Raw genomic sequence first — 25,442 nt, forward strand, 5'->3', positions numbered from 1 at the left:
CATGAGGGTGAGTAAATGATAAGAGAATCCAATTTTCATTGTTGGGTGAACAATTCCTTTAAACCCGTTCATTTAGATCCAGATGGTAATTCTAATGTTAGGATGTCAAAAAGCCTGGCAGTCACCCATGGTGCATTTGTATATAATATGACTGTGTGTGTTTATACACCGATCAGCCACAACATTAAACCACCTGCCTAATATCATGTAGGTCCCCCTCGTGGCACCAAAGCAGCTCTGACCTGTCAAGGCATGGACTCCACAAGACCTCTGAAAGTGTCCTGTGGTATCTGGCACCAAGACGTTAGCAGCAAATCCTTTAAGTCCTGTAAGTTGGGACGTGGGGCCTCCATGTATCGGACTTGTTGGTCCAGCACATCCCATAGATGCTCAATCGGATTGAGATCTGGGGAATTTGGAGGCCAAGTCAACAATGCAGGGCGCATTATCCTACTGAAAGAGGCTACTGCCATCAGGGAATACCGTTGCCATGAAGGGGTGTGCATGGTCTGCAACAATCTTTAGGTAGGTGATACGTGTCAAAGTAACAGCCACATGAATGCCAGGACCCAAGGTTTCCCAGCAGAACATTGCCCAGAGCATCACACTGCCTCCGCCGGCCTGCTTTCTTCCTATAGTGCATCCTGCTGCCATCTCTTCCCCAGGTAAATGACACACACGCACCCGGCCATTCACATAATCTAAAAGAAGGCGTGATTCATTAGACCAGGCTACCTTCTTCCATTGCTCCATGGTCCAGTTCTGATGCTCACATGCCCATTGTAGACACTTTTGGCAGTGGACAGGGGTCAGCATGGGCACTCTGACCGGTCTGCGGCTACACAGCCCCATACGCAGCAAGATGCGATGCACTTTGTGATCTGACACCTTTCTATCATGGCCAGCATTAAGTTTTTCAGCAATTTGTGCTACAGTAGCTCTTCTGTGGGATCAGACCAAATGGGCTAGCCTTCGCTCCCCACCTGCATCAATGAGCCTTGGGTGCCCTTGACCCTGTTGCCAGTTCTCCTTCCTTGGACCACTTTTGGTAGGTACTAACCACTGCATACCGGGAACACCTCACAAGACCTGCCGTTTTGGAGATGCTCTGACCCAGTCATCTAGCAATTACAATTTGGCCCTTGTCAAAGTCGATCAGATGCCCATTTTTCCTGCTTCCAACACATGAAATTCAAGAACTGACTGTTCACTTGCTGCCTAATATATCCCACCCATTGACAGGTGCCATTGTAACGAGATAATCAATATTATTCATTTCACCTGTCAGTGGTTTTAATGTTGTGGCTGATCAGTGTAAGTGTGGCATTGGGCATTACCTTGGCCATGAGCTCAGTGCTATAATGACGTAAGCAAATGTCCCCCCTAGAACCTAAAAAACTTGAGCCCGTTACACAGAATATTTCAAAAACTATCATTTTCATACAAACAACACAAAAGCACATAACTCTGACCGGGCCTTATTAAAACAGCCACGTGTGCGTGCGTCAAGACTGTTTAGAGTGTGAAGGTCTCCTTGTGTTTTGGTTTCTTATCTTGGTCATCAAGAGGATTTTGAATGTTCAGCTCATATAAGATTACTCATGTCAGAGTGAACACAGATGGCAGACAGCTTGAGTAAAAAAAGAGAATTTTGTTATTTATGAAAGAATATCAAAAGCCAATTAAACAGTAACGTTTGACCTTCCGGAAGTCCAGTTCCAGTTATCTCATTTCTCTTATAATAAACAAAGAAATAGATATCCTGTGTTAGTAAATTTATATATAAAAAAAATAATAAAAAATTTAATTTATGGAAGTGCAAAAAAAAAAAAAAAAAAAAAAAACACTCTTACATACCTAGGGTCTCTAATACCATTCTTTCTTTCTTTCTTTACTATCTACTTGAATGGAGAAAGACCAAAATCTCAAAAACAGTTTGTTAAGATTACGATCAAAGAACATATTTCAAATCAGCAATAAAATCTGACAATACCAGTATCATAAATTGTGATTCTTTACCTCATATTACGCTAAAAACACAATTTTCCTGGCTTGTGTAGCTAATACGCATGTGCGTCCTAGAGTTGATTGACAGGTGATGTCTGTATCTAAAAGGTGGTTGGCTCTGGCATATCTTACTTTGGACAGATGTGTGAATAGCTTCAGATGGCACATGAGTGAATGTGCTTTTAAGAGTATTTGAGCACATTTGATTCCTTTTGTAGACTAATTAAACTTACTAAGACTAATTAAAAAATCCATAACCTGTTCTTTGAAAATGTCTATATGCAAATGATCGTATGCATGAAGGTAAGTTTGCACCAGCTCACTAATAACTCTGCACTCCGGTGTGTTGATCTTGATGGAGCTCCAGGTCACACCTAACAGTGATGTGGACCTATGACAGTATGAAGGTGTTTAGCAGCCGGTACAAAGTTTTCCTGAAAATTCACGCTGGCAAACTGTTCCAAACCACCAAAACAATCTTAAACCACTTAGATTTTTCTCTAAGTGGAGTCACTACCTGTTTGATCATCAATTTTGAATGAAGTATGCCTTAACAGAGAGTGACATTATGTACAGCATTTCCACTAAAAAAATATGTTTCTAGAGCAAAACAAGTAATGTTTAATTTTAAGAAACTATTTTATGATATCAGACGAAGAGGCATCTACAAACAAATAATGCTAGACCCCTTCTGCAGGGGGCGGTTGTAGAAGACAATCGCACCCCCCCAGTTGAACGGAATTTCGGTGCCACCACAGACATATCAGGGTACCCTGCCCCCCCGGTGAAAAATCCTGGCACCGCCCCTGCTTTTCTCAGAACAAACATTTTGTAATAATTAGTTACCAATCAAGGTTCAAACTGGTGTCCTAGCAGAGTATCTATGGTTCATCACATTAATTATAGACATTTTTCACTAAAGTTTAACAACCAGAAAGTGTCCAATAATGAGAAAAGAAAAAAAAAATGCTTTATTATTTAAAACCAAACTAATTTCTTTTTCTTAAACCTTTTGCTTGGAGAGAGTGCTCGTGCTGTCTTTCTTTAAATGAATGTAACTTGGTTTGATATTTTGTTATCTAATGCAATATAAAGGGTGTCTTGAGTGTACAAAATTTGGGGGACATTGTAGTTGAGGAGATGTGAAAAAATATGCATGTTTGCATGTGTTGAATGTGAATATGGGGAATCAGGTATCAACCAGAAAAATCACGAGAGGATGAAGTAAGCTCTCTTTTTAAGAATGGAAGGAGAGATGGAGAGTGAAAAATACCCAAAGGAAAAGAAAGAGAAAGGTTAAAAACAGTCTAATGCTAAAAACAGTAACAGTTTCTGCACTTCCCACAGCAAGAGGCGGTGCATGACACAGGAAACAGGATCTTCACTTACAATTCACACAGCACACTTCCATTTTACCTTCTTATGATTCAAGATATCTGTCACTAAGCTCTCTAAGTTTACTAAATATGTTGTATTGTTCATATTAGCCTGACTACTTCATCATGACAGATTACAACAGAGAAAAGAGAGAGAATGAACAGAAAGAGACAAACTGAAGAGTAAACAGGGTCATGGGCATCTCAGTGGACACTCAGAAATCTGCTCACAGGACAAAAAAGATGAAAGCCATGGAGTTCTTCTATATTCAGCACTTAATGAACAATGGCAAGACTTGCGGAGGAGCTTTTGTTAAAGGGATAGTTCACCCAAAAATGAAAATTCTCTCATCATTTACTCCCCCTCATGCCATTCCAGATGTGTTTGACTTTCTTTCTTTTGCAGAACACAAACAAAGATATCTAGACGAATATCACAGCTCTTTAGGTCCATTCAATGCAAGTGAATACAGTGAACAAAACTCTGAAGCTTCAAAAGGCAAAAAGACCAAAAATGTGTCTTTTTCTCAATTTCACGCTTTTAAGAGCCCTTCAAAAACTATTTAGCACTGGTTAAATATCTACTATAATTAAATACCTGTGATTTTTTTTTTTTTTTGAATAGCTGTTATTTATGAATGGGGTGATGCTGACCCCTGCATAAGGCTGTAAACCCTTAAAGGAAAGATTTATTTTTTATGAGTGGACAATCTTAAGTGCCTTAAAATGTGAATTAATTGTTTACAGCCACCTAATAGCTTCACTTAGGAAACATAATGACAGACAAATTTTGAAGGTCCAAAAAACACATAAATGCAGCATAAAAGTAATCCATAAGAATATTATTAGTGAACTGAGTTACAAGAGACTTCAAACTTCAGCTCAATGTCAAGTGACAAAAGCACTGTGCTAATTTAGAACATCACCTGAAGGATGACCAACAAATGTTGAGCTTGCAAAGTTTTACTGACTGGACATACATTAAGGCTGAGGTTCCTTCCAGCATCCGGTCATACATCACCACTATATTTTGTGTTTTAATGCAGGCAGCATAAAAGTTATCCATGAGACTCCAGTGGTTAACTATATGTCTTCAGAATCAATATTTAAGTCTTTTTTTTTTTTACTATAAATTCTCCTTCCTGCCCAGTAGGTGATGATATGCACAAAGAATGCGAATTGCTGAAAACAAAAGAAGAATGTGAAAGTGAACATTTATAATAAAGAATGACTTTAATAGTGATCTTTTTCTCACCCACACTTATCATATCACTTCTGAATATATAGATTTAACCACTGAAGTCTAATGGATTTCTTTTATGCTGCATTTGTGTGCTTTTTGGACCTTTTGGTCACCATTCACTTGCATTGAATGGACCAGCAGAGCTGAGATATTCCTATAAAAATCTTAATTTGTGTTCTACAGAAGAAAGTAAGTCATCTACATTTGGCAAATAAATGATGAGAGAATTTTCACTTTTGGGTGAACTATTTCTTTAACTATTACCACTACATTGTCAGATTTAAGAAGCCATTGTGCTCTTTGTCAAATAGTAATGTTTACTGTATTTTATTCATTAGCCATCACTAATTCCTGAGCTGGAAAAGATTACTATGGCTCCAGGCAGTTGTAGGGCACATTGGTCTAGATCTGCAAGGCCATAGAACCTGGAAAACACAATACAGAATGTAGAGAAGAAGAGCTAACAAAGACAAAGGCGGTAAATGAAAACACACAGACACGTTTATCAGGCCTTTCTTTATGAGATGAAAAAATAGTATGCTGTTATTTTACAGCTGAGTGATACAATCAGGGGTGTAGAATCCAGGGGGGATGGATAATCATAACAAGCAAGTACAACCCGCCCCCCATATTTATACCATAATCAATGGAAACATGTAAAATGCTTCACGCTGCAACCCCCCCAATGTTCAAGCCAAATCTACGCCCTTGGATACAATCCGTTTGTGGCCCCATTTTTATATGTCATCAACTACAGAGGCACTTCAAGGCCTCAGACCTTAACAAAATAGAAAGAAAAAGCAAGTACAAAGAAAACGATCACAAACCCCCACTCGCTATTTGTCAGTGCATGACCCTCAAAGGCTATCCGCGGGCATGCCGCTATACTCTGCTCTCTCGTGGTCTGTTGCTGTGGCGAAACAGAAATATAAACTTTCAAAGTCTGCGAAGGAATGGAAGGTTATGGTCACATAACATTCTTCCAATGTTTAGTCATTTTTGGAATGTTCCTCTGTACAATTTGACGGAAAATTTTATTAAACCCAACCCTCATTAGATCAAATGGCCTTCCTGAGACATGGTTTTTCTGTTCCAGAAATTTAAAAGAATAGTTCACCCAAAAACTAATTTTCTCATCATTTACTCACCCTCATGCGATCCCAGATGTGTATGACTTTCTTTCTTCTGCTGAACACAAAGGAACATTTTTTAAAAGCTCAGCTCTGTTGGTCTATTCAGTACAACTGAATAGTGGCCAGAACATTGAAGCTCAAAAAAAGCACATAAGCGTATCATAAAAGTAATCCATTCGACTCCAGTGGTTGAATCCATGCCTTCAGAAGTGATACGATAGGTGTGGGTAAGAAAAAGATCAATATTCAAGTCTTTTTATACTATAAATCTCCCTCTGACCAGTAGGTGGCGATATGAAGACATGGATTTAACCACTGGAGTCTTTTGGATTACTTTTATGCTGGCTTTATGTGCTTTAGGAGTTTAAAAATGTTCTGGGCACCTACAATGCTGAGATGTTCTTCTAAAAATCTTTATTTTTGTTCAGCAAAAGAAAGACAGTCATACACATCTGGGATGGCATGAGGGTGAGTAAATGATGAGAGAATTTTCATTTTTGGGTGAATTATTTCTTTAAAACACATATGAACATTTAACAAAATAATTATAAAACAAATTATTTCTCAAATTCATGAAAGGAAATTATGAAACAAAAACAATATACACTGAACTGAGAAGTAACATTTCCAACAAAACCACAGCTATGCCAAAATACAAACACATAGAACCCTGTTCAAGCATTCACATCTCCTTAAAAGACATGTGTGAAATGATTTTTGAGAGAAATCACACATGTATCACATACACACCTGGTCTAAAGAGTGTGCTTATTGCATTTCTTGTTACCCTGGTGACTGGCTCATTACCAAAGTCCCCATCCAAAAGAAAGAGTCCTTAAAAGTAAACAAAAACATACACAAACTAGTCTAAAACAGGTTAATTGAGGCATGCTCAACTTTGGTACTCAAACGAGTATGTGCTGAAATTTGAGCTGCACAACCACTGGCTTCTTCATTATTTCAACATCAACAAGCATGTTTTATCGACGACTTCCCATAATACAAGGATATTTGATATCACCATAGTAGTTGCATACTTAAAATATTCAACAACATGTAGATTACAGTAAATCCATTTTTAGGTAACATTTTAAATCATGAACGGTGTCTGTTGCTTTGACTTTTCATGGCAATAGTCTCGGCAGAATTCGGCAAAGTCTTTCCTTTAATAGTCGTGTTCCTCCTGAGGTAGTTGGAAATTTTGTTTCCTTTTCTGGTATCTTGAAATGTAATTTGGTAGATTGCTACATTTGGTGCAGCCATACCTGTCAAGAGCTTTACATTCAACCTTGTCATGAAATAAATAAATTGGGAAACATTGTAAACGAAAATTAAAATAGCTATTCAAATGATTGGCATGGCTGCAGGCGTGGCCTATGTCCTGGAGAAGGACCTGTTGGCTGGCCAGGGGTTTTGATTGGTTTTGCAGGAGTATAGTACCGCCTTTAACAGCAGTGGAAGCTGCTCTAGAGGAATGGACATCATCTTCCCTGCAAACAACAAGCAATAATTGCATAATTAACACCCTTCACAACAGAGCTATATTTTGAAAAACTGCATTAAGAGGGGGTGTTCATGCAGGAATAGCAAGATGTGACAGCATAAGACGTGCGTCTGAGTCAGGTACACATAGAAATTAAAAAAATAGCACAGACGGGAAAATCTTCTGCCAAAAACATTTCTACTTACACCAAGTCCAATTGTTCAGCATGAAATACATTCACAACATGCTTTTAAAAGGAAACACTGCTTCTGAGTCTGAAATATTGTATTGCATTGACTCTTTGATTAAACACTAAACTGGCCGTATCTGGCTAGGCTGATTTCTAAAATTGCTCAGATGTTGAATTATTCATCCAGCTTTCTGAACTTTTTTCAAAGAATAATGAAATTCAGTATCGGCCTTGGTTTTGGTACTAATAATTGTTTGCAAATATTTTTTCATTTTGTATCGTTTAGTTATTTCAGACTGTGAGCAGACTTTAACTCTAAATTAGGGTTGGGTACAGAATGATTCCGATTTACAAGCCCTTGACTCAATCACAATTCGATTACGATTCATGTGGGTATATTTTATTAATAATTTCCAATTTGCTTACATATGAAAGAAACGTTCTCAACTAATGCTGTTAATTATACAGGGGGGGCTTCTAACTTGGTAGATTAAGAAAATATGACTTTTACATATTTTATATTATCATTAGTTTTTATAATTTTGGTCACATTTTAGGTTTTTAAAAATGTGCATATTTCATCTGTTCCATCATTAAATATGTCTTGAAATTGTATATATTACATTGCATACAGGATATAAAGTGTGTGTGTGTGTGTGTGTATATATATATATATATATATATATATATATATATATATATATATATATATATATATATATTGTTTACATTCATAATTTGTACTATTTATCAGTATTCACATTTATTTGTAGAGCACGTGCTGAAACGGTACTGTTTCTTTAAGAATACTGGCCGTTTTGTTTTGGTTGAGCGCATATTAACAAGTGTGGATTTGCACAACTTCAAAAATGGATTGTGTGGATCTCTTTTTGGACACACATTACACGGAATGAGTCAAACCAAAATGTTACTCTCAAAATGCAGTAAAAGGAGCTTGGTGCTGAGTATTTCACCACTTTACTACACAATCACTGGTGATGCAAGTACTTAAAGGTGCACTCAGTAATTTTTTGAATATGTCGTCTTGGTCTTACACTGACACCTAGCGGCTTGGATGCAGCATTATTCAACCACAATAGTTTTCAGTTCTCGATGCCATTGTAGAAGTTCACTATTCATAGTCAGCCATGATTAATTTAATCCAAGAGGAAAAGTGTCAGAAGACAAGGCGTTTACTATGATTAAGCAAGTAGTATTCGACTGGTCATGTGATTCTAACATGGTAGCCCCCATGAGGAGACCCTCTCCATGTAGAATAAAACAGCTTCATTTTAATGTGAGTGGTCATGATTTTATACATATGTTTCAAAATTACAACTAATTTCTTTAGAAGTAAAACTTTTTAAATGATGAAAAAATTACTGACTGTTTACTTTTTGCAAGTACTTTTTTTTAAAGGATAGAGTAAAAGATCAATCTTGGGAATTAAGAATCAATATTAATTTTGTTTAAATGAAGGTTTAAAGAAAATGCATTGGAAAATCTTTTTTTTTTTTTTTTTTTTTTTTTTTACCCAGCCTTAATCTAATTGACTAATTCATTTTTAAATGGCAGTACAATTGAGCAAAAACTGTTCAGCTGGATTACTATTATTAATATTTCCAAAAACATGACATCCTGCAATGCTACACTGAGCCAAAAAGACATCAGACTTTCTCTGTTTCAGTCAACAAAATTGACCTTTTTTCACATAAACACTCAATTACACTGCTTCTCTATCTCTTACCAACCCTTTCTCTCCAACAAACACACACATTGATTTACACACCTGAGGTGTGGCGTATCTCAGAGAGGCACGTGATGATGTCAGAAAAGCGTTTGGGCCGGTGAGGGTGGAGTCTCTCTGTCAGGTCCCGACATACGCACCAGTAACGTTCACTCAACTGTTCCAGTGTGGGCATGTTACATAATCCAGCTGTATCTACAATATACACACACACACACACACACACACACTCATATTAAACATCTGCTATATCAGGGGTTCTCAATGGGGGCGTTCAAAGGATGCCAGGGGGGCGCTGAGAGCAAATTAGTAGAGAGGGGGGCGTTAGGTTACAAATGGGGGGAGTTTATCAGTCATAAAAATCAAATCTATCGTCAAGTTCTTCTTTGCATTAAAACGTTTATCTAGACTAGGAGTATATCAGTTAGTTCTCAATTATACGGGTTGGTGCGCATTTGTACCGCGGTTCATCTGATTTTGAAGTTTAGCGACGGATCTGAAGTATCTGGTTTTGCAGCGTCAAATACACAGGCGGAGGCACTTCGGCTAATGCACCTGTATGGCGCTGTAGATGGATATGGCTCATTGGACAGAGCAGTGCGAGCGCAAAGCTCTTAAAGCTCAAGCTATTAAACTCACAGCTTTGCAAGAATCTGTGTGAAGCAAGGCGCGAGAAGCAGAAGGCGCGAATTCGGCACAGAATTCTACATCACCACCCTTGAATTTACTATAGTAACACTAACAGTACTTTAGGCAGAAATAGATTGATAATAAATATTATCATATCACCACTTCAGCTCTATTAAATTGTCATAGGCTACATTAGGGGAGTGAGGGAATATAATAAATTTTTGTTACAATTATTGTTTTTACACGTGTTTAGAGTAGGTCTACTGTTTATAATTACAAAAATGGCATAGTTTGTTTTATAGAAATCATTTTATATCTAACCATGGTGGTGAAGAAGATCCATGCTTCCATGTGTTTACTATGGTCTTGTTACAAATACCACTGTTAAAACTATAAAATTAATTAATTAATTAATTAATTAATTAATTAATTAATTAATTAAAAATTTTGGGTTTGGTCTCACATGAATTTATTAACAAAACGTAAAAATTATGCAAGTTTTTTTTTTTGGGGGGGGGGGGGGGTTTGAGAACCACTGTGCTAAATCCACAGTGTTCAGAGGCACAGGATCTCATAGCTAATGACAGTTAGTGTGTGAATAGATGTGCTTATGATAGTGTGTGTGTGTTTCAATGTGTATATTACCTTGATTGAGCAAGGTGATGGTCTTCAAGCAGCTGTACTCCTCATTGCTGATGTTTAGTTGATGAAACTTACGAAAAAGAAAATTTAAACTCTCCATGACCTCCATAGCATCTTCACCGAACCTGCATACATGCCCACACCCACATATATATTCTTATATATCATAAACATATTCAGCAATATTTATAACAAGGCAAAAGCAAATTTGTCTTTCCACACTGAAAGCAAACAATTAGCTCACCCCTGTAGTGTCAGACTTGAAGGTGTGTAATGGTGTGTGATATTGGCCAGTTCTCCCAGTATCTGTTTACTGTGCACAGTAAGTGAGGAGAGGAGGATGAGCTGATGCCATGAAGCCCCCAGTAAACGAGTGCAGTCTTTGATGGACAGATCATTGTAGAACGGTAAGCGCTTGATCCAGACAATCTGTCTGAATAACAGCTCATCAGCAATACGGCACAGCAGAGCTAACAGCTCCAACTGAGTCACAATATACCTGAGAGAAACAGATAGAGACACTTAGAATTAAAAAAAAAAAGGCATTTTTTTGCTACTGTACCTTTAATAATTCTATATGTAAATGACCATTGTAATGATTAGTTAACCACGTCGATATACGGGAAAGTTGGTCGGTCATATGTTAATGTGCTTATGATTGCGACATAATTTCTTAAAGGGATAGTTTACCCAAAAATTTTATTTCTGTCATAATTGACTTACCCTAATGTTGTTCCAAACCCCTATAACCTTCATTTTTCTGTGTAACACAAAAGACGACTTAAGGCAAAATTTATAGTTGAGTCCCAAATGACACCCTGTACTGTACACTATGCACTTAGCCATGTAGTGTAAGAATTTTCAAAGTGTAGCATCATCCCAAATGGAAAAATAAACTTTTTTCCTACACAGAAGATTTCAAAAGCATGCGATGTGTTGCCGCTAGCTTTAGCACATTAGCCAACCTCAGTTCAACACAGATATTCACACAGCTTGGGGTGATGGCAAAGCTGTCAACTCACATTTGTATGATTCTGTATTCACTGACGTTTCGCTAGTTGCTACTTTCTCCATTATTTACAACAGTTTTGTCAGACCAGCAAGGTAACTCCGCCCCTTCCACTACGTGCAGCCAGCCGTGAGTGCTGAGACCACAAAGTTTCTAACATTCCACACTCCGTTTTGATGGGTGAAGAAGTGCATCACTTCTTTTTGTTGCATTTTCAGTGTTGACATACTAACACTACTTCCACTACAAAATGCTGCTGAATAGTGCAGAAGTGTGCGGTTTGGGACGCACCTTATGTTTCAGTCACTACTCACTTTCATAACAGTTATACTACAAACATGGTTTATTTAAAAAAAAAAATTTTTTTTATCCCTAAACAGAGACCAAAATGTCTAACATTCAAGTCCTCCTAGAGCTTTCAAGCTACATCTACCAAGCTTTATACAGACCTTCAGACTGTTACACGCACAATTGTCAGAGAGCATTCTCTCTTTCTTAGCGGTGCGTAGTAAACAGACACACAGATCACGCATTCAGCATGGCTTATGAAACATCGCCTTTGGAAATAAATAAATAGAGGCATCATCAGAGGTTATGCAGGTACATATGAATGTAAGTTTACATGGAGACAAGAAAGAGAGCATTGTCACAATCTCAGTAAAAAGAAGCAGATTTTATTACCGTCTCTTCAATACAACAACACACAGCAACAAGTGAATTATTTACTTACTCTTTTACTATAAATGCAGATGTTAGAAAATTATCCAACATTGGCAGATAATTCTGCTGTACATCCTGTGATTGTGTGATTGTTTATAAGCCCATATCACTAAATTCTGGTATTATAACCTTCTAGTTATTTACACTGCGGTCAATGCCAGCGGAACTTTGTCACATTCACCGGAAATGCAGCCGCTGCTTACATAATAAAGGTGGATAACCATCAAATTTTAACTTTATAAAACTAGTTCAACATTTAGACGAGGTGTTGTCAAGCCAGCATCAAAGTTTGTCTGGACAAAATTTACCTATCTAGTTGAATTTAAGATGCAATAAAAGTGAATGGTCATACAGGTTTGGAACAATATGAGGGTGAGTAAGTTGTAACATAATTTGTAAATTTTTGGGTGAACCATCCCTTTAACAATTTTTGTAACTGATCTGCTTTTGCAACTGTTTTTATTAAATATTTTAAATATTTCAAAAATATTATTTTTTTAAATTAAAATTTAAATATTGTTAAAATATTTTATTAAATATTTTAAAAATATATTTTAAATATTAAATATGTATTTTATCCATACATCCATCAAATTCCACAGAATTACTGCCAAAAATCAAAAAAATTCGCCAGATTCTGTCTGACACGCAAGTATGATTACACAGTGACAGTACATCTAATTCTTTTTATTTCAAAAGAACAATGAAAATCCTGTTTTCTAGTATATGTTCCCTATAAAAACTAAATCAAACATAATACGAAAGTTACACTTGCATGTAAATTTGTAGGATAAGTTTGTAAGCAAGGAATGTGTATGAGACTTACCCCTCCTCTATGACCATGGGTGTATTAAGATGTGTCAGGTCTTCGGCTGCGACAAGCTGGAGTGATAATGTGTGTGATTGTGTCTTAAGGCTGCCACCAGTAGGGGGCGATAAAGGGTATTTGCACAAAAGGAAAGAATGAGTTAGTTGCGGACTGGTGCACAGATCGCTACAGGACATAGTGTATGTGTTAATTTTCATTGAATGGCTGCAGAGAGGGAGAGAATGAGAAAGGAATAATTACATCATACATCTCACTTTATATTGAAGTAATTCTGTATAAAATTTCAAGTCAACATGAAACAGCGTTCGCAACCTATTTTACTTCCATAATGTGATGTTTTTCAGAATGAAACAAAATATTCGAAGAGAAAAAAAAAAGTAGGCCGGGATTTTATTCACTAGTACTCGCTGGATTGTAGAAAAAGCTTACTTAATTAGTAGAAGTGTCGTTTCAGAGGCAGAGCAAGTTTTTACATTTTTATTGAAGATTATGAATACAAACATTTCTTATTTCCGTTCACTGGTATAGCACATGAATCATGCATGATAAGACCAGGTATATGTTTATTAGAAAACAGCGGCAATTTTAATTTAATGTTGACTTGAACATTTTAACTTCATTTTGTTTCGACTGTTTGTTTGCATTTGTTTTAATTCGTGGTTCATTCTGGAACACAAACATTTAATAAATGAATTGAACAAAGCCATGTCCCTGCACATAAGGACAGGCGTAAAACAGTGTAGTGTGCATTCCTCATTGGGGTCACACCTGGTGGATATCGTGGAGAAAGATAAGGTATGGCCGCCCTCGGAGATACCGTTGCCACGTGAATTGTGGTTACTGTGGCTCCATGCATCCGACAGTTCCATTTTTTCCTTAAAATCCTGGCCAGTCATAATTCGTTCAATCTCCTCCAGCGAGATCTATGGAGAGTGAGAAAGACAAATTAAGCGGGTAAGTGATGAATGTGGTCTGTTCAATGCCATCGATTGTGCTCAATCTAAAGGCAAGAATACTTGCGTGGAATAAGGAAATGGAAAATGGTTAATACACAATGAATTCGGAGACCATGTGCACAATTCTATTGTGAATACAGGTTAAACTGTTAATGAGAGACCGTCTTGTTCTTTATGTTTTCTCTTCCCTACAGATTTTTTCCATCCGTCAATAAAAGACAGACTCAATAACGATGGGGGTGCTTGCGTTGTCGGCCGCGTAGGCACTCAGGTGCGGACAGCCCCGAGCGAACTCTAGTTTGTCTTGAGTCCTCCGATGGTTGTCCTTTGCTCCGCGGTCTGAAAGCGAGGAATCCAACACATTGTGTTTTTCTTAACAGAGCGAGAAAGTGTCAGGGGCCACACCACTTCACTCAATCAAACACAAACACCCAGATAACAGGACACCAAGACACAAACACACACTGTGTACATCTATTTCTCATGCTATATATATTTTTACACTGTATATACATACAGTAAGAATTTAAAGAATTGATTTACTCTCTGTGGACTTCAGAATGTCCACCGTCCTGTTCTCCCCCTTCATTTTGCTCTCTTGGATAAAAAATTATTTAGACTAGTCCATTGTTTATTTACAAAAAGCAAAAATGATGGTTACAGTAAGCGGTTTACAATGGAAGTGAATGGGCCAGTGTATAAATGTTAAAATATCTGCTGTTTCAAAGGTATAGCCACAAGATGTAAATGTTACACATTTTAACACGATTTTAGTGTGATAAAACCACTTAAAGTTATTTTCAATATTACAACTTTATTGCCATGATGACACAATGCTGCTAAACCCTGTAAGCGATTTTATCACACTAAAATCATGTTAACATGTATATTGTTTACGTTGCATCACTGTAACCACGACTGTTGCTTTTCAATTATTTTTTTTAAAAGGACAAGTCAAAATTATTTGTCGTAATCAACATTATGCTACAATTGCTGTAGATTGAGCTTAACTTGTATTGAACCTGCCTGGAATATTCCACTAAGTCTCCTGCAGAGTTTACTTACCCGTACGGGTCCGATTGTTTTATTCCTCCCTCCAGGCATCCCGTCCTCTCTGATAGCTGATAGAGAGAATAAGAGACAGAGGATTTGTTTGGAATAGCATATTACCATCCTACACATACTATCTCTGCAAATGTTCTTTGGGGTACTTCAAACATTTTCTTTTTAAACCCTTAAATGCAAGGGAATTTCACCAAACACTCGAATTAATATATTCGGGTCTTTAGAGACCCGGCACGTATATCTATTACAAATGTATCTACAAAATGCCCAGATAGTGTAAAATATTCAAAGCATTTTCAAGACAAGTAGAAAATAATTGAATAGAATTCTGATTGATTTTGATGTTTTAGTTTTCATAAATCAATTTGCTATAGTTTACTTCCATGTTGCTTCTTCATAAAATAGCAATGTAAAATGTAAATCAAGTCAATCACTGAAACAACAGTGCCACCTTAAGTTACCAATAGCATGTTTATGCCTGTGATTATACACAATATATTATTTAAGTGTATGAATATAGTACTTATTTCTCTTGTAATAAACAAAGAAATAGATATCCTGTGACAGCAAATAGATATGATATGAAATAATAGATGAAAGAGCATATATATATATATATATATATATATATATATTATTATATATATAGTTGAAGTCAGAAGTTTACATACACTTAGGCTAAAGTCATTAAAACTCATTTTTTAACCACTCTGCAGATTTCATATTAGCAAACTATAGTTTTGGCAACTCGTTTAAGACATCTACTTTGTGCATGACATGAGCAATTTTTCCAACAACTGTTTACAGACAGATTGTTTCACTTTTAATTGACTATATCACAATTCCAGTGGGTCAAAAGTTTACATACACTATGCCTTTAAGCAGCTTGGAAAATTCCAGAAAATGTTGTCAAAACGTTTAGGCAATTAGCCAATTAGCTTCTGATAGGCTAATTGGCGTCAACTGGAGGTGTACCTGTGGATGTATTTTAAGGCCTACCTTCAAACTCAGTGCCTCTTTACTTGACATCATGGGAAAATCATAGAAATCAGCCAAGACCTCACAAAAAATATTGTGGACCTCCACATGTCTGGTTCATCCAAATGACTGAAGGTACCACGTTCATCTGTACAAACAATAGTACGCAAGTATAAACACCATGGGACCGCGCAGCCATCATACCGCTCAGGAAGGAGATGCATTTTGTCTCCTAGAGATGAAAGTAGTTTGGTGCGAAAAGTGCAAATCAATCCTAGAACAACAGCAAAGGATCTTTGTAAGTAAAGTATCTATATCCACAGTAAAACGAGTCCTATATCGACATATCCTGAAAGGCTACTCAGCAATGAAGAAGCCACTGCTCCAAAACCACCATAAAAAAGCCAGACTACAGTATACAAGTGCACATGGGGACAAAGATGAAACAAAAATGTAACTGTTTGGCCATTATGACCATCGTTATGTTTGGAGGAAAAAAGGTGAGGCTTGCAACCCGAAGAACACCATCCCAACCATGAAGCATGGGGGTGGCAGCATCATGTTATGGGGGTGCTTTGCTGCAGGAGGGACTGGTGCACTTCACAAAATAGATGGCATCATGAGGAAGGAAAATTATGTGGATATATTGAAGCAACATATCAAGACATCAGCCAGGAAGTTAAAGCTCGGTCGCAAATGGGTCTTCCAAATGGACAATGACCCCAAGAATACCTCCAAAGTTGTGGCAAAATGGCTTAAGGACAACAAAGTCAAGGTACTGGAGTGGTCATCACAAAGCCCTGACCTCAATCCGATCGAAAATTTGTGGGCAGGACTGAAAAAGTGTGTGCGATCAAGGAGGTTTACAACTCTGACTCCGTTACACCAGTTCTGTCGGAGGAATGGGAAAAAATTCCAGCAACTTATTGTGAGAAGCTTGTGGAAGGCTACCCAAAACGTTTGACCCAAGTTAAAAAATGTAAAGGCAATGCTACCAAATACTAACAAAGTGTATGCAAACTTCTGACCCACTGGGAAAATGATGAAAGAAATAAAAGCTGAAATAAATCATTCTCTCTACTATTACTCTGACATTTCACATTCTTAAAATAAAGCAGTGATCCTAACTGACCTAAGACAGGGAATGTTTTCTATGAATAAATGTCAGGAATTGTGAAAACTGAGTTTAAATGTATTTGGCTAAGGTGTATGTAAACTTCTGACTTCAACTGTGTATAATGGGGACTTGGGGCAAAAATGTGTAATTGAACTGTGTAATGTTTAACAAATTACATTTATAAACTTAAAATAATAATAAATCATCTCAACTGAATTTGATGGAATTTTGTAATTAAATTGAAATGCGTAAATTCTATCCTATGTGAAGTCTATGTCCTCATAAAGGTTCAAATTCCATGAAAATTAATTCCATGAGACAAATAATGCCCCTTAATAAAAATGATCATTTATGACACTAATATGAAGTATACAGTACATTTTGTAGAGTATGCAGTAAGCTGTACACTAGCATGCCATTATGAACATAGCCAAAGAGAACAATAAAGAGCAATGGCTCCCTCTGGTGCACACCGCATGCAAGTACAATATACAATTCTTTTCAGAGCCTCCACTATAAAGAGATCTAATTATGTATGCTTTGTTTTGTGTTTGTGAGTCTTTGAGTCTCGCCTTAAGAAACAGAAAAAAAAAAGATGGCATACTCTGGATCAAGAATTTTATTATCAGGGCCAGCTGAGCATCTTTCACGATTATATATGCAGCGTCGTAACCCAGATCTACAATCTGATATCTGCGTGTTTTTTCTTCAGGCATTCCCACTCAAACACTACATTTACATAGTAGAAAGATCAGATATCTGCCTCTAATGAACCAACATCAAAGACCAGACTATGATGTTATGGTTTAAGTTAATAAATATTACATTTTTAAGAAGCAGACTTATGTTTATACAAAAGATACATTGTGCTGCATAATTGGGGTGAAATTGTAATTCTTAATGGGTACATAAAAAATACAAGAGAGAAAGAAAAAACAGCAAAGGTGAAGATACAAGGACAATGAAAAAGATAAAGGATGTAGGACATGTAGGTAAGTGTTAGTTCTTCAAAAATGTTAAGACAAGTTTACGTCATCACATTTCTTTAGCATGTGTCTTTATGCAATGGTGCCCATGTGTGTTAAGTGTGTTGGATTTAATCAGGGCAAAATCTGCTACTTTAAATCACTGTCACCCCCTACTCAGGTTGATATCAGAGGCTACGCTAACCAGAAAATTGTGTCATCATTGATGGATGATTCAAAAATATGTATCCTGAATTTTGGAACACTTCAAAAAATGAGGTCAGTTAATAATTGGTCTTTTTATTAAGTTTATTAAGTGTGAGGGTTAGGGGTATATGTACATGTGTACTTGGAGGATTTAAAAGCGTGCGTGCGTGTGTGTGTGTTTTCCTCACCCTTGCGGTTCATTCCCATCTGAAGGCACTTGCGCAGTCTGCAGTACTGACAGCGGTTGCGTTGTTTGCGGGACATCTGGCAGTTCTTGTCCTTGTTGCAGCGGTAGATGCGCTTGTTGCAGATGCTGCGTTTAAAGAAGCCCTTACACCCCTCACAGGAGATGATGCCATAGTGTAGTCCGGACGCACGGTCACCACAGATCAAACACCAGCGCTGCTCGCTCACATCCTCTATAGAAAGAGAGATGTAATATGTGAATGAATGTAAATTAAAGAGTCAATTTTTTTTTACTGTCCCCTGTATTTGTCATATTTATGTCTTGTGGGGGTGGGGGGTTGGGGTTGGTGGCATTAACCTAACTTGGCAATTTCCTAACTGAAACCTAAAAATGCCCGAAAAGCGTTTGAAAGCAGTAGGGTTAGGGTTGGTCTATAATAATTAAGGCAATACTTTACAATAAGGTTCTACTCGTTAATATTAGTTAGTGCATTATGTATAAATAACCTTGGTTAATGTTAATTTATCAAAATATGATGTTTATTCATGTCAGTTCACATTGCATTAACTAATGGTAAGGTATAACATTTTTAATGTTAAATATGTATTAGTATAAGTAGAAATTAACATTAACCCAGATTAATAAATGCTGTAAAAGTATTGTTAATTGTTAGTTCATGTTAACTAATACATCAAATAATGTTAATGAATACAAACTTAATGTAAAGTGTTACCATAATTAATAATAAGGCCATGATGTCACAGTATATTTCGAGTTTAATAAAAGTTAAGCTCGTTGGAAAGTATCTGTGGCATAAATATTCATTTCATCTCGTCCCTCCTTTTCTTTAAAAAAAAGTGGTGGGGAGGCAAAAATCGATGTTACAGTTTGGCACTTACAATGGAAGTGAATGGGGCCAAGTGAATGGAGGGTTTAAAGGCAGAAATGTGAAGCTAATAATTTTATAAAAGTACTTATTAATTCATTAATTCTTCCGTAAAACTTGTGTGTTATTTGATCTGAAAATCGTTGTTTTTGCGGCCCTATGTTGTCATGGCAAGGAAGTTGTTAGATTGGATAGAGCTTTATATAAAAAAAAAATTAGTAAGCGATTTTGTCACACTGAAATCATGTTAAAATGCACATTGTTTTTGATTGTGGCTAAACTTTTGAAACAGTAAGTACTTAAATAATTACAGACTGGCCCCATTCACTTCCATTGTATGTGCCTTACTGTAACGCAGATTTTTGATTTTTTTTGTTTGTTTTTTTTTAAACTGAGGGACAAGTTCAAATGAAATTGCATGTATTAAACCCGGAAAATTCCTTTAAAATTTCATATACTGTATATTATATCATTATGACATAAAGACATGAAGTTGAGATTAAGAATGAGGTCCCAGTAGACATAAGGAAAACATACATGCACCCAGGTGTCTCTCTGATGTCTGTTAGTAGGTTAATCTGAGTTTATAGACATTGAGGGAGTGCCGAATTCATTGTGAACTTACACTTATAAAGTTAAATAAAGTTGCAGAAGTTCTTATTTAAATCTCAGTACAGAAAAGATCAGGATTACCCTAATCTGTGACACACACACACACACACACACACACACACACACACCCACCCACCCCAGGTACTTTCTGCAGTCTCTTCCAGATTTCACGTTGGGTTTCATGATCTAGCTTTGAAATGACTTACAGCATCATGCAGCGTGACCCAGATTTTACAACAAACTACAGAGACAGGAGAGCTAGTGGGAGGGAACACAGAAAGAGAGATAGAGAATCTCTGGCTCATCTCCCTCCAGCTCTATTGTCTCCTATACAGAGAACATACCATTGTTTACCTCAGTCAAGTAGAATATTGAAGAGTTCCATCAGGTTCAACTGATATCACAAGACTCACTCAGAGTATTCTAAGTAAGAAAGGCCTGAGGTTGTGTCTCGGTTGTGTGTCTTATCTGAAATCTTCACTAAATTTAGTTTAGGAATATTTCTGCCGCTCCTCAGGCCCTCTTCCCCGAGAATGAGTGATTTCTTAGAGGTGTGCGTTGATTCAAAAGTTCTTATATTCTATATTAAAATTCAACATTTGAACAAGACCCAACATGATTAACAATGGTTTATTGAAGTCAACCTGACAAATTATGTTAAACCAACAGACATTATTTTAATGGGTTGATCAGTTTGTCAAAAGTAAAGAACAACAGTGCTGCCCACCAATAATATCAACCTAGTCTCATAGAATGAATGTTCCTATAACAAACATTTTTGAAAACTGACTTTTACGTGCTGTGTTCTTCGTTTCGACATTAACACAAGAGGCGCTACAATACAGCAACATCTTGCGTCTTTCACATAAATCACGAATACAACAGCTGGTTATGACTTTATAGACACTTATTTTTCGCACTATTACTCACACAATGCTAAGTTATGGTATCAAAACACTTTTGCCATAACGCGTCATTTGAAAAACGACACATTTTAACGCTTGTATTACAGACTCACCTGCATTTACACACTTATTCCAACGTGATTAGCTTCCGCAGTTCGAGCCCAGTCAAGCACACAAGCTGACAAGTGAGACGACAGTGTCATAGATGTGACACAAATGTGCTTTTCATTTTGCATTTTGTTTTTGGACACTATCGGTTATGTTTAGGTGTTGGTTTAGGGCAGGGCTCCTCAATAGGCAGGCCCGCGAGAGACAAATGTTTGGCCCGTGCTAAAGGTCTGTTCACGCCAAATCCATGACGATTATGTGAGACAAATATATGTCCTATTTATATTTGCACATGTATTTTGCTATGAGTATATTCCAAACTGAATCCTGAAGCCAACTACTCTTTTTATAATGCCTGGAGAATATAACACAAGGCACACGTGGAATAGTGCACATTAAGAATAACAGTGTACAGAAAAAATATGATGTATAGCTTAATATCAAAAATAATTTATAAGAAAACATTGGCTCATGGTCTTTCTTTATTGAAATTATTGCAATACTTTGTTATATTATCCTTAAGAACAATAACAATATTAATGGTAATAGATCTAATGATTGAATCAGCAGTTAGGGAAAGTGCAGGGAGTAGAGCCCGTTTGGAGATGAGCAGGAACAGTTGTCTCGCATGGAGGACATGGAGATCTAGACTGTTCATTAAAGTTTTTGGGTTTTTTTAACAGGCAAATTTGTGTAGTTTTGTGATCTGTTTACAAACAAAATGTTCATAATTGTCTGAATAAATAAAACAGGCTACTAATACTGAGAAAAAGAACTAATAAAAAATATGAATATTTATGTGTGACTCTTTTAATAATAGAAACAACAATAGTAATAATAATAATAATAATAGCAGCAGCACACAAAAATTGTCTAGATCGATGGCCGTGGCCCTTGACTTTATATTGCTGACAGAATTTGGCCCTTGGTAAAAACTAATTGGGGAACCCTGGTTTAGGGTAAGGATGTTTGTTTTGTTCACCTCTCATTTGCTTTTAGAACACTATTGGTTAGGGAGGACACGTTTTACTCATAAAAACCTCCATTTAATATTCACCTTAAAAACCTCATCTGATTATGACACCATTTCACTCGCTTTTGGCGCCCCCAGCTGGACATTTCATTGGGAAACTGCAGCAAAACGTGTAATGAGGCATGTACGTTCCTTTGGCTAAAATGTTGCCATTGTCACGTAATGTTCATGCGATGAGGCTGAATAAGTCTTAAGAGTTGAATTTTTTGAGGAGTAAAACTAGTTGACAACGTTATGGAATCACAAACAATGCAAGTTTTGATGCAATATATATGATGCTAAAATGTTATATTTATAATAGTGAAAAAAACATCTTAAATAATAGTGAGAACATGCTGATAAACTGCTGTGAGGGATAGACATGCAGTCTCTTCAATGGTGCACACTGTATTTGAAGCTGTATAAAGCTCCTAGATCACATCTAATTTTCCACAAACACAAATGTTTTTGTTGACTGAAATTTCTTGGATAGATGTTTCGTCAGTGGAATGATCATGAAACAGAAACAAATTTGAAACAACCATACAACCCACTGAAGAGACTGTAAGTCTATCGCTCACAGCCTCATTGTCATTCTTGTAAAAATTAAAATTGGTGCTACTGTGCATAAGGTCCAAAGGTGAATCATTTATTTGAAGTGGTTCATTGAAATGAAGTACTTCATTGAATCGGTTCAATAAAATAAATTGGACTTCCCGAGGCTACACTGGATGGACATTATCATTTATCCAACCTGGTCTCATTGAATGAATGTTACTCTATATTCATTTTTGCAAACTGACTTTTATGTGCCTCTTTCATCATTTGGCTGAAGTGTCCTGCTAAAATGAACACTAGAGGCACTGCAACAACTGAGCATTTTATTCACTGTCACACAAATCATGAATACAATTGCTGATTATGACTTATTTTTCGCTCTATTACTCAAAACCCACTATGTTTATATAAAATCATTTTTAATGTAACACATGATTTCAAAAATTATATATTTTAACACTTGTACTTCAGGCCCACCTACATATACACACTTATTCCCATTTTAATAGCTTGCTTGGTAGCTCACCTGCAAGCATTAGACATTGGACTTGTTGACTGCAGTTCGAGTCCAGCCAAAGACGCACGAAAATGAAAGTGCCATAGAAGCAAAGCGATATGATGTAGTTGCTTCACAAAATGTGCTTTTCATTTCGAATTGGCATTTTAAAACACTATCGGTTAAGGTTAGGTGTTGGTTAAGGGTGAGGATGTCTGTTCTGATAAACTCTGATCAAATCTTTCAGGACACTATTGGTTAGGTTTAGGTTTAGGGTAAAGTTTTAGGTTAGGGAGGAACATTTTACTCATTAAAACCTCCATCTAATAATCACCTTAAAAACCTTGTCAGATTAAAACCTCATTTCGATCGGTTTTGGCACCCCCGCTGGACATTTCACTGGGAAACTGCAGCCAAACGTGTAATGAAGCACATAATTTAAGTTTTGCAAAAACGTTACAATGCTCATGGAAATTTCATGAGATCAGGCTGCATTTGTCCAAAGTTCTGGTGAACTATAGAGGGAGCAAGTGAGCATCAGGGTCACGGAGAGGTCTTCCACAGCATGGGCGTTGTAAAAGGTACAGTGAGCGCTCAACCTAACCCTGAACTCTAGATCCATTTTACAACCCTCAAGAAGGCTCTGGGTAATGAGGGCAGAGTATTGTTGAGGAGCAGGTCAAACACGGGTCAAACTTTATAGCAAACAGGAACTGTGGAACACACATTAAACACACACAAAATTGACCAGGGTTACATGCGCACATGCACACACACACATCTGCCCAATGTGTATCAGTGTACCTAATAAAAGCAACAGTAGGTTAAAAAAAGAAGCAAAAACATTATGGGCCATCATCATGCCACAAAAGAGCCAATTACATTATTGGCACAGGTATCGCCTGGTCTTTACAACAGTCCTTACTCTAGATAAAAGTAGTTTATTAGCCTAATTTGAGAAAATAGGCTAAATTAATTACATTTTTGTCAGAATACATTAGTAATTTGACATATGTTGCTAAAACACAAGCCTGGAAAACAGTTTTGGAGATATTGGTTGTAGAAAATACTTTGGGTAACCCTTTCATACGTACCATCACACATATGTGACGGTTAATAACTGGGCCCTGCGGAGTAGCATCACACATATGTTTCTGCAACAGCCAGTTACGTTACAAGCTGGCAGATTTAAATCCGGCTTTCGAGCTGACACTGGCTGCATTTGTCAAGCGTCTTTAATTTATATTCGCTCAAACAGTTACTCATACAGTCTTTTAAACCACAGAATAAGTTTATATACATACATCCAACTCATCGCCAAAGTACCACGATTAAAAGTTTACAGCTCTTATACGCACAGTCAATACATCAAATGCGATCTTCCTCCGATGCGTGCTGCCATTTGTTTACATTAGTAGCGGTTGTCATTTGTAAAACAAACTGCTACTCAAATAGTCTTTTCAAGCACATGATATGTTTATTTTATGTAACAAACAGCCTAATAGTCACCAAAGTACCACAATAACAGTTCACAGCTTGTATATGCACAGCCATAATATCTAATCGCGATCTTCCCATGCCCACAGCCATGTCTCCTTATTAGGTACAGATACGGTTTGTTCACATGTTTACTATATTATATACAGTATATTTTTTTAATGACAAGAAATAAAAATAAAAAAAATACTCTACTCTCTGCCCACCTCTACCGGCTGTGCAGTGTCGTGTGCAAAAATAACTCACTCCAGGGGGCACTGAAGGGGAACTTAGACCCTAATCATGAAAAGCTTAAGTATGGAATAGTGCACTAAAATACTACTTTTACATTTCTGCTGTATATAGTATATATACTGTTCACAGAATGCACATTTTCTGTATTCCAAAATCTGCAGTATACAACATGGCACACTGCACAGAATACTGTATTGCACAATATATAATGCGCTGGACTTGTCCTTCTATTTCCAGTGTAATGAAGGAACCAGAAGTAATTACGGCCCTAATTTTAACATACAACTCCAATTCCAAAAAAGTTGGGACAGCATGAAAATAAAAAAATAAAAACAAAAATGAGTGATTTGTAAATTATAATCACCCTTTGCTATATTGAAAGCTCTACAACTACACATTATATGATGTTTTTCCCTGCAAATGTCATATCTTTTATTTATTTATTTATTTAATTTACAGTCATTTCAAATCAGATGATTGCAACACTTTCCATAAACATTGAGAGAGTCGAGTGTTTACCACTGTGAAACTTCACCATTTCTTCTAATAACACTTATTAAGCATTTAGGCACTGAAGACATAAGTTTGCTACGTTTAGAAAGTGGAATTTTCCCCCATTCATCCATTATGTTGGTCTTTAGCTGCACAAT

At 36.8% G+C, this 25,442-nt stretch overlaps 1 protein-coding gene across 1 annotated transcript in view; it reads right to left on the reverse strand.

Moving 5' to 3' along the window:
• Window positions 1-5,140: 5,140 nt before the first annotated feature.
• Window positions 5,141-25,442, reverse strand: part of LOC127430782 (nuclear receptor subfamily 6 group A member 1-B-like) — a 46,241-nt gene continuing 25,939 nt past the window's right edge. The window contains exons 2-9 of the mRNA XM_051680847.1: window positions 18,486-18,716; window positions 15,031-15,086; window positions 13,778-13,932; window positions 13,007-13,213; window positions 10,696-10,950; window positions 10,455-10,576; window positions 9,222-9,374; window positions 5,141-7,249 (exon numbers count right to left, since the gene is read on the reverse strand). Coding sequence (XP_051536807.1) covers window positions 7,134-7,249; window positions 9,222-9,374; window positions 10,455-10,576; window positions 10,696-10,950; window positions 13,007-13,213; window positions 13,778-13,932; window positions 15,031-15,086; window positions 18,486-18,716 — 1,295 coding nt within the window. The 3' untranslated portion in view covers window positions 5,141-7,133. The remainder of the gene's footprint in view (window positions 7,250-9,221; window positions 9,375-10,454; window positions 10,577-10,695; window positions 10,951-13,006; window positions 13,214-13,777; window positions 13,933-15,030; window positions 15,087-18,485; window positions 18,717-25,442) is intronic.

This window comes from Myxocyprinus asiaticus, chromosome 40, assembly GCF_019703515.2.
Source record: "Myxocyprinus asiaticus isolate MX2 ecotype Aquarium Trade chromosome 40, UBuf_Myxa_2, whole genome shotgun sequence".
NCBI lineage: Eukaryota > Metazoa > Chordata > Actinopteri > Cypriniformes > Catostomidae > Myxocyprinus > Myxocyprinus asiaticus.